Source organism: Phasianus colchicus, chromosome 9 (assembly GCF_987193195.1).
Source record: "Phasianus colchicus chromosome 9, bPhaCol1.hap1.1, whole genome shotgun sequence".
Classification (NCBI taxonomy): domain Eukaryota; kingdom Metazoa; phylum Chordata; class Aves; order Galliformes; family Phasianidae; genus Phasianus; species Phasianus colchicus.
In genome coordinates, this window is record NC_143444.1 from 2,466,539 (window position 1) to 2,476,695 (window position 10,157).

Consider the following 10,157-nt stretch of genomic DNA (forward strand, 5'->3'; position numbering starts at 1 on the left):
AGTTTTCTTCTTCAGTCTCAGACAGCCCATCCGATTTGTAAACAGAAGTGTTCTTAACTGCAGAATGCCTCCATGGAAGTAAAACTACAAAGCAGTTCTTTTGTAGCTGCCGTTACTCACAACTCCACCAAGGAAGGGAACAACATTTCAGATGCTACATTACACCCAAGAGGAAAATAGTAATGAAATGCTCTTCCAATAGTTTTTTTGTTTGGCAGTTGTGTAAAAAGTACAGCTTGTTTAGATGTTCTGTGGATCACCTAGGGAAGAACTCTATTGTTCTTTTCACATGCAGGCTTATTCAGAGTATAGTAAATATTCTTTACAGTGTTATCACAGACCATCAAATTAATCTTTTCTAGGTATCAAGGATCTGTGGAAGTCTAATACTGCACTTTGATATTGAAACGCAAAGAACAAAGTTCCTCTGGATAAGCTCTGTTCTTTATATCACGGGAGACTTCATCTTTGCAGTATGAATACATTTTAGCCCTGTCCAAGAAAAAAAGAGTAATTCGGCTTGTATCTGCAGATTGAACCTTCCAATCATCATGCCATGAGAAACAGTGGATGTAGAAGAAAGCAGGTTCTCGCTTGTTTAAGAATTACAGAACTAACCAAGATGATTTCACTGCCTTCTTGCTTCCCATCCCTTTTCTACTGTTAGCCATTGACAATGTAAGATACTGGTTTTTTTTAAAGGAAAATTAAAAGCAAACTTTTAAAATCTATTAATAGACTGTTTCTTAACTTTTTCTCGGGTTTTATATAAGCATGTCCTTTTTTTGACTGTAAGCTTCAAAAGCTTACAATTTGTGAAAATTCCATTGTGATTGAAACTGAGATGTTTAACTCCTATCCCTGGATAAAAGCATATTTTTATTTTAATTTGTAGGAGTCTAGAGGAGCTGTTGAGACTTCCATTTCTGAATATTTGTCTTCTCTACATGTAGTTGTTAGTTGTATAGTTGAAGTTATGGAATAATTTTATACAAACTTTATTTCTCTGCTTGTCCTTACTATTCTGTTTTTTTGTTTGTTTGTTTACAGTGTTTAAATCTAGATGCTTCGCTTTTAAACAGTATAATTTTGATGTGTTCCTTCCTTCTTGAGCTTCTGTCTTTAGTCTAGTCAGCAGAGACACCACCGATAGTTTCCCCACCTTCATTTTTGTCTGAATCAGTGTATGTGAACACATGTAGGATTTCTGTCGCTTTGAGTCAAATGGAAGAATAACTTTATATTAAGGAGGCAGAAAGGGTGCTCCCATGTGCTTGTTAAAACATTTACTGCTTGCTATTCAAGAACCTTTGCAGTAGGGTGGTGTTTGAGTCAAGTCTTGCTTTATGTTTTCAAGGTTCTATTTTTTTTTTTCTTTTCTAGCAGAATAAGGATGTGATCAGAGCTTTATTTGAAACTTAGTCATGAGCTGTTAGGGCTTGGTGTCACATTTCTCTTTCTTTTCTTTTTTTAATTACAGGTTGAAGGAAATCCTGCTTAAGCATGTTTAATCTGTCTTTTAAATTGGAGTGTCAGCTTGTTTCTTACAGCTTACAGCATTTCTTACAGAAATGCTATTAGTGCATTTTCTAGGATGGTCATTGTTTGTAAAGGGATTTGGTTTTCAGTCTGATTTCTCAAAGAAATGAAGCTTACATGATTAGACTGCTTAAGTTCATCTCCTACCAACTTTTGAATTAAGTTTGATAAAAAGGAAGAATTCTCAAAAGTGTTAAGTTCCAACCAATTATTTGGAGGCTTTCCTATGTGTAGAGTACAGAAATCTTTTATACCTCCTGTTTCAAATATTTCACAAAAAAAACCCCCACCAAAACAGCCAAACCCAAGATAAATGTCTTGATACGCAGGAAGCTAGCTGTATTTGTGATGGACAAAAGATAATTGATTATTTTCTGCATAACCTTCTATATGATGTGATTTTCATACTGTTAGGTTTATCTGCAACTGGTAGCTTTTTGAAAAGTTGGCATGCTAATGCAAATGAAACACTAAGAGGAAATGAAAATGCTAGTAACTGAGGAGTAAGCATCATGCTTGATGAAGAGAGAAAAGGTCTGGTCTAAGGAAAAAGACTGCCAGTTTTATCCCATCAGGGGGTCTGTTAGAAAAATGTATGGTATTGTGTATTTGTTGGTTCTTCAGAAATTTATGACACAGAACTCATGGAATTTTGAGAAGATATTCTTTGACCTCCTGGGGGAATAAAATCATGTATTGTTTCACATTTTAAAACAGCTGATGCATTGTTAAGATATGAAACTTCATTCTTATTGCTTAATTTATGCAGGATGAGGTTTTGAATGCTCTGTTAAAACATAAATCCGTGGTAAAACAAATAAATTCAGAAATATTTTGATAGTCGTTAAAAGTAGACACTTTTTAAAATGAAGCCTAAGTTTTGTTCTAACCATTTTATTTGAAATGCTATCTTGCTACAGCAGGTTTTTACAGGGCAATTTTTTTTTTTTTTTTAAGTATAATTATTTTGTTGTGCAGATCTGTTGAAGAGTGGTGTAACTTTGGTTTACCCTGTGAATTTTCCATGTGAATGAAAAGTAGAAAAAAATTTAGAATGTTTAGAAGAGTGATCAGGAGCCTACTTTTAATGAAGTCACGGAAATTTGGCTGTGTGCGTTAGATCACAGCAATAGTTTCTTGATCATAGAATCCCAAGGTTGGAAACGACCTGCAAGATCATCTAGTTCAACCGTCCTCCCATTACCATTGCTACCACAAGCCTCTAAACCATGTCTCGTAGCTCCTTGATGCTGATGTCTGAATTATAAATTTGTACCGATCCATGTTCAGGCTGTCACAAGGTGACATTTCCATGATGGGATCCTGACCTGAAGAAAAACTGAATCTCTCACTCTGAAGTGGTCAAAATGTGAAGCTAGCAAATCAAATGAAAACTGGTAAGTGAATCAGGTGAGTGCCAGAAGATTTTGATAATATCAGACGTTATCAGCAAAACTATGTGGTTAAGATGCAGATACCTCTCTTTTTGGAGTGAAGTTTAGCCTTCAAATTTGCCACTGAGCAAAAGAAATTATTTAAACATTATTAATGTCTTGCTGCAAAAGCTGAACGTCTTCACATGTACAGAGAAGTGGTGAGCAAGATCTGTAGGGAATCTACAATATGTCTTCTGAAATTATTTTTAAAATTGTTATCAGCAGTATCCTTTTCTATAAAGATAAAAACTTGAATGAGTGCTTTCTGATATTTCCCACATTTTTAATGTTACAGATTAAAAACATATTTTGCACTTCTCATGGCAGTTTTTAAAAGCTGTTAAGGTTTATTCAGAGTTATTACATAAGCACAATATACTTTTTCAGTAGCTTGCAAATATTTTAAATATTACAGTTCAAAACACGGAGAAATGATAAACTGAAATTAGCTGGTAGGTTGTTTGTGTTAGCTGTTGTATTTTCACAATTATTAAAACTTAAATGCGGAAACATGAAACAGTATCCTAGGTACCTAAGCCATTTAAGATTGCAAGGGCTTCAGGCTATTTGTTTGCCCTTAAAACTACATGAATCAATGAATCTTGTTTCTACTGAAAGTAGTTGGAAAAGTGAATCTGTGGAGCCAGGACTCTCTATAAATTCTGACGATGGAGATGGCTTTTCTTGTATGTGCAGGGACAGATCAGTTCTGTTCCTGTTGATATGAAGTCATTCTCGTGCATAGCAGAGACCCGCTCAGGCCCTTCATTTTTAATTTTGTGCATGCCTAGTTTCTTACAGATCACCAGTATCATCTCTTGTTCTTCCTGTTACCTGTGCCTGCTGTAGAAATAACTATGTACATTGCTGGCTGATGTATGTGTTTTACTTAAAAATTCATATGCTAATGATTAAGGAGTATTTATATATGCATATCTTAAAAATATTTTAGGAAGCAATGACAGCCTTCTCTAAATGAGTTGGGTATTACTGAGATTGATATATAATGTGCAGGAGAGAAAGGGAAGGCAGCGAGGACTAGGCTTTCTATTCAACATCTTGCTCATCCGTGTTGACATTTCCCAGTGCTGGAAGCTCCCTTTCAGGTAGCAACCCATACTCGTTTAGGAAAGATTCCACATCCACAGCAAAGAATTCCTCATTGAATTGTTCAGAAACGCTGATGAAATTGCTCAGAAGCTCTCCACCCTTGTAGACGAGCAGAGTGGGAAGCACTTCGTCTGAGAAGCGATCTCCAGCCCCAGTGCTGGAGGCCTTGATCTTGCAGAACTTCACAGTAGTGTACTCAGCAGCAAGGCAGGTTAAGCTGTTGTTCAGAGAATCACAGCCCTTGATGCCGTCTTCATAAATGTGAACAATGACGGTGGTAGTTTTACGTTCTTTTTCAATGGCTTCCAGGAACTGTTCCCCATTTTGCAGCTCACACAGATAGCCATATTTAGGCCCAAAACTCAGCCTTTGGTGCATATCCTGCATGCAGCGTTTACGGTATTTTTGTAGGCAACTTTCATCTTCTTTCTCATCATTTATTAATTCATACTCCTGCATACTCATCTGTGAATATTGAGAGAATACCATATGAATAAGTGGTTGTTTTTTGACACCCAAACAGGAAGATAAAAGTTGCTATCTAAAGAACGCTGCATAGAAAGCTTAGCTAGAAGAGCAACTTCTACAGTTTCTTTCATGTCTTCTGAAGAGATAGGCATGAAGATCCCATCCCATGACTTTTAAGCATATTACAAACTTCTCAGTTACCCTAACCAAAGGTAGAGTATTAAAGCAGGGATTGGAGAAAGAAAGGTCAAGCTCTCAGAGTTGTGTGATATATTGTTGTGAAGTATACTGCTTATTTTACAGAGCTTAAAACGTTCTGGAGAGAGGGCTAGATAAATGGTTGGGTCTGTGTTTTAGGTCAGATGCTGCTATTCTCTTGGCAAGTCAGTCTTTTCTCTTTGAATATGGTCTTATTCTTCAGTGGCATTATGTATGTGCATGCCACTGTGACAGTTGTATGGTCTGTAGCCAAGAGGATGCTTCATATTATATTTGCAATATAAATACAAAGTAAAGTTACTGTCAGTAATTCTGATTTGTTTGTCTGATAGGTCTTCTGCTAAGCTGCAGAGGAATTAAGGCTAGCAATTTCAGTATTTTCTTGTTTATAGCATTGTATGTTTTATATAGAATCAAAATGGTTTTTTGTTTTTGTTTCTTTGTTTTGTTTTGTTTTTGTTTTTTTCTCTTACCTTACGGCAGAATCTCTCTCTGGTATCTTTATCATCTTTACTGAAGGACCTGTGTGGTGAAGACATTTGTCTAAGAATTTCTTTCTTGCTCAAGGGTAAGGAGTCTTTATCTTCACTTTCTAATTTAAACTTTCTCCAGTCATTGATCACACCTTTGGGCCCTAAGAGAGAAGTTGTTAGATGAGAAACTGGTGGCAACAAAAAGCTTCCTTAAATTTGCCCTTTATTGGCTTGCCTATCTATGCTGCAATTTATCCACCCCTTTTCCCTTCAGAGTACTCTCCAGGAGGGCTGAGAACCAGAGCTTTACAATCAATGTATTCATTAGCTTCCAGAAGAGGAGGATCATTTTGGTGATCTAGTTTATATCATTATCATTAAAAATATTTTAGTGATCTACATGAATAGTTAACAAGGATGAGGATGTGGAAACCTTTTAAAACTGATATCTTGGCCAAAGCCAGTGCTTCATAAATGTACATTTGCCTTTCCTTACGGACAGGGTCTGAATGCAACCAGGCATAAGGAGTTGGCATTCATTGTAAAACTAAGATCCTGGAGCCCTCAAGATTTTATTTATTTTTAAATCCATGTATATTCCACTGGAAGTGTAACCGGTAAAGCAGTGGTATAGTAACTCTGATGGTAATGCAGATCTTGCTCTTTGGAACTGGTTGATTGAATTGGTTAAATTTTGGAGTGGAGAAGGGAAAAGACTTTCAAAATTCCTATGTTGTTTTTGTCAAAACAAAACACTTAAATTTGCACCATAAAGTAAAACCAAAGAATATTTGAATGTTTTCAGAGATCAAGTTTACTTCTGTGGAAATTCAGGAGTGGCTAGTTAAGAAGCTCTCCCACTCATGAGAAAGAGTAGTGTTGCCAGTTGCTAAGAGTCTGTTTTGGATTAGATTTTGACATCTTGAAAAGCAGCTAAAAGGGAAGGTGAACTATCTTTTGCAAACAAGATTCCAAGACAGGAATTAACCTGTAAGTCTTGGCATAGTGATAAGGCTTTAAGTATACAGTGACTTGATTTTAAAAATTATTTAGAAGCCTAAGCGTGGATATAGTGCCCTACATTTGAGTCTCTGAAAAATGCCAACAGCCAACAGCAGCAGGGCTTCTTGGGAAAGAACCCTAAAAAATAGTTATTACAAGAGCTACAAGAGTTATTACAGCACAAGAAAAGAAGCCTTCAGAACACAGAGAGGAATGCTTGTCTTAAAGCATATAGATACCTGTTAGGGAGATGGGATGCAGTGATACCTGTCCATAGAATTGAGTGCAGTGTCAGTACTCATGAAAAGGCTTAGTGATCGAGCGCTAGATTAAAAAGAATTGTGATTCCAAGCAAGAATGCCTTTAAAGCTTTTAAATGCTATGCTGTGTTTGCCAAAAGGATGTATAGATGCAGTTTTAGCACTGAATGTTCCTTCCAAAAGAAGGAAAAAAATAATTCAGCTTTTATTGTGGAACCTTGTAACCTAATTCTAGCATTAGTATGATTCTTGTTTTTTTTCTTTTTTTTTTTTTTTCCCCCCCCAAAAGAAGAATGGTAGTTTGTTTCTGACTGCTTTGAGATATGAGAATGACTGTCACAAAAATTGGTTTGATATTACCTGCCTTTCCATGAGAGCTGTCACTTAATACAAAATATACTCTCATTGGATTTGGAGCCTACATTTCTGTTGAAAGACTTCAACATCCCAGTTAGTGTAGATGAATTCTAGGCTTCCTTAGTGATCAGAGGAAGTTTCGCTTATTTTTAGAAAACAAGTATAGTCAGTTTTCTTGCCTGTGTGTGTAGCTTGTCCTTCGAAATCTTCTTCCAAACTGGTGTTTGCATTTTCTTCCATCTTGGTGACTGGAGTAAAAGATGCTGCAGGTTCAAAAAACAAAAACAAAAACAGGATAGAAAAGGGATATGTTTACAGCAGGATGGCATGTGATGTGTAGTTTCTGTAGCAGTTAGGTGTCAGTAAAGTCAGAATACACGTAGGTGTAGATTTTATTATCATCCTGTAAAAAGCAATTGTCAATCTCTTCTAAAAGATCTCTGGACAAACCCTTACTGAAAGTGCCTAGGCTGCTGCTTCATAGTCATCATAGGATATTCAGAGCATAGTCTTCTGAATATAGTACAGACTAGTGCTTGTAAACCTTTCTGCAATGGGACTGTTTTCCCTTTGGAAGTGGAAACCTATTAATTCTCCGTTCTGCCAATGTCTTCGTTTTTAAGGATTACTTGAACTGCTCATTTCTCATATAGAGCATGAAGCCAAGTATTTGTACCTTTTGGGCAATGGACTTCAGAATATCCTGGAGCTAGACTGCTTGTACTGGCTCATCTGGGTTTTTAAGGAACAGAAACAATTATATAAATTGTTTTCTTCTACCTGTTTTATAGAACAAACCCAAGAGCAAGGCACCAACCATAGAATATTGTGATACAGTGAAAATAGAACCACTGCTCTCTAAGGGAAGAGAGATGTTTCTGTGCATGGAGAATTCAGAAGTTGAGTTTTGGGTAGTGCCAGAGCATTACAAAGCAGCAGGATTTGACGAGACCATTTGGTCTCATACTCATCTGGTCAAGATGGTGTTCTGCTGTTTCCTGAAAGTCACAATTAATGTTCTTGGGGTCTTGCAACTTCCACAAGTGGATCAATTTTCTGTGTCAGAAGGTTAAAAAAAGTTTTCTTTGTAGTTGAAAACTGTAATTTTAATGTGACCAGATGTCACTGTCCACGGGAGTCTTAAGGCAGACAGTTGGAGTGTTCCCATTTGGTCTAAACCAGGTCTATTAAGTCTTAACTGTTCATGTGTTAAGGCAGAATCTTAAAGCAAATCCTAAGATGCCACACAGCCAAGAATGGCATATTTGAAAGCTGCTGATGAGTTAGACTGAATGGCTTCAGTGTGTTTGCAAGTGTGCACAAGAGGATATACACCTTCTTTTTTTACCAATTAGCGTCAAAGGACAAAGTGGAATGGTGGCTGAGCAAGACACAAGGGATCTGATTCTCACGTGCATTGGGATTAATTCCAATTAGTAATTCTAATTAGTAAATGTGAATATAAGTCTTTCCACACATATGTTGCTGGTGATTAATCAAAACAATCAAAATTATTTTGGGATGAAAGTACATAAGAAACCAGTAGAAATTCTTTATGTAGGTATTATCTGTAGGTAGGTCTTTGTGCATAAATTCTGTTACTGGACCAATTTTCTTCACAGAATCATAGAATCATAAAATCAATCAGGTTGGAAAAGACCTTGAAGATCATCAAGTCGAACCACAACCTAACCATACTACCCTAACTCTTAACAACTCTCCGCTAAATCATGTCCCTGAGCACCACATCCAGATGGTTGTTAAACACATCCAGTGGTGATGACTCAACCACCTCCCCGGGGAGCCTATTCCACTTCTTAACAACCCTTTCTGTAAAGAGGTGTTTCCTGATATCCAACCTATACTTCCCCTGATACAACTTGAGGCTATTTTCCCTTGTGCTGTCACCTGTCACCAGTGAGAAGAGACCAGCCCCGCTCTGCTGCAGTCGCCTTTCAGGTACTGGAAGAGAGCAATAAGGTCTCCCCTCAGCCTCCTTTTCCCCAGACTGAACAGCCCCAGTTCCTTCAGTCTCTCCTCATGTTCTTCAAGTCCTTCACAAGCCTTGTTGCCCTTCTTTAGACCTGCTCCAGCACCTCCAAGTCCTTTCTGTACTGAGGTGCCCAAAACTGAACACAGTTTTTTTTCAGTTGATTTTGAATATAATTATGAAGCTAATCCCTTCTCGCATATGCAAAACTGAAAATCTTTCCTATGTCCATAATATGCACCCCTGTGGACATGCTAGCTCAAAGCCTTGGAAGTGCGTCTCAGCTCTTACACTGATATCTACAGGAAGCTGTACTGTGTGCTGATGCTGAGGAGATTTTTTCTTCTGTGAGGAAAGAGAGGATTTGATGATGGAAACTGATTGCCTAATAAATGAAAGCTCTCTTTAAAACATACATTAGTGATCTGTTGTGCCTAATAAAGCTGAAAAGATTAGATGAATAATAGCAACACAAAGTTGCATTTCACCACTCTATTGAAGTGACATGAGGCAATGATCCTAGCAGTATGCAGGCTGGTAAGCTGACCATAGGCCTGGGAGTTGGGAACTCCTAAAATTCTACTTCACAGCCTTCTACTGAGTCAGACTATGAGCCTGGAGCAAGTCATGCAAATTATTCTTCTTTCCTCTCAATGAAGTTATAAATATTTATAGGTTTTAGCTTGATGTGGCAAGAATCAGGCTGTCCAAGCCAGGTGTTTCCCAGTTAGGCACCCGAGGACACACATACATGAACATGTAGCTGCAAGGAGATCCATGGGAAGCTCCGTTATTAGATCAGTTGTATCTTCTGTAATACATACTCTTCCTTCCAAAATAGCAATCATGAGGGTAGGGAATTCTCCTCTGTCTTAGTGGAGTACTCAGATATGTTCTTTGTTGTTGCTGGTTTATTTTGTTTTGTTGGATTTTTTGGGGTCTTTTGTGACATAAGCACGCTGCATTTCCCAAATTAAAAATAGGTTCTTAATGTTTGGATAAATATGAGGATGCTGGTAGCTGAGTTCTGCCAGCTGTAAAGCATGTTCTGCAAGTACCTCTGGTTAGAAATATGCCCAGCCATTACTTGTACTAATTTTTAAAATCGAAGTCAGCAGGATGCTGAGGTAGCAAAGCAAACAGTGTAAATCCACATGGACAGACTAGAAGATTTGTGTTCACTTTCCCAGCTGTCTGTGAATCCCAATTAGTTGACTGACTGTGCTGTTTTTCAGGAATTTAAGGTCATGTTTTAACGCAGCCCTCATAAACCTGAATTGACTCTACAGCCTGGTGGATCGCA

At 37.5% G+C, this 10,157-nt stretch overlaps 1 protein-coding gene across 1 annotated transcript; it reads right to left on the bottom strand.

The window, feature by feature from the left end:
- Positions 1-2,512: 2,512 nt before the first annotated feature.
- Positions 2,513-9,798, bottom strand: PDC (phosducin). Its single transcript, XM_031608480.2, has 3 exons — positions 7,044-9,798; positions 5,246-5,406; positions 2,513-4,550 (listed from the first exon to the last, which is right to left on the bottom strand). The coding sequence occupies exons 1-3, from the start codon at positions 7,102-7,104 to the stop codon at positions 4,023-4,025; spliced, it is 750 nt and encodes a 249-aa protein (XP_031464340.1). The 5' UTR covers positions 7,105-9,798; the 3' UTR covers positions 2,513-4,022.
- Between the last annotated feature and the right edge of the window lie 359 nt (positions 9,799-10,157).

What these genes read in the sequence shown, in the direction of transcription:
- PDC (XM_031608480.2), bottom strand. Translation starts at nt 7,104, where the DNA reads ATGGAAGAAAATGCAAACACCAGTTTGGAAGAAGATTTCGAAGGACAA. An exon ending in AGGACAAGCTACACACACAG is followed by an intron (nt 5,407 to 7,043) that starts GCAAGAAAACTG and finishes CTTCTCTCTTAG; the next exon opens with GGCCCAAAGGTGTGATCAAT. An exon ending in GAGAGAGATTCTGCCGTAAG is followed by an intron (nt 4,551 to 5,245) that starts GTAAGAGAAAAA and finishes CAATATTCACAG; the next exon opens with ATGAGTATGCAGGAGTATGA.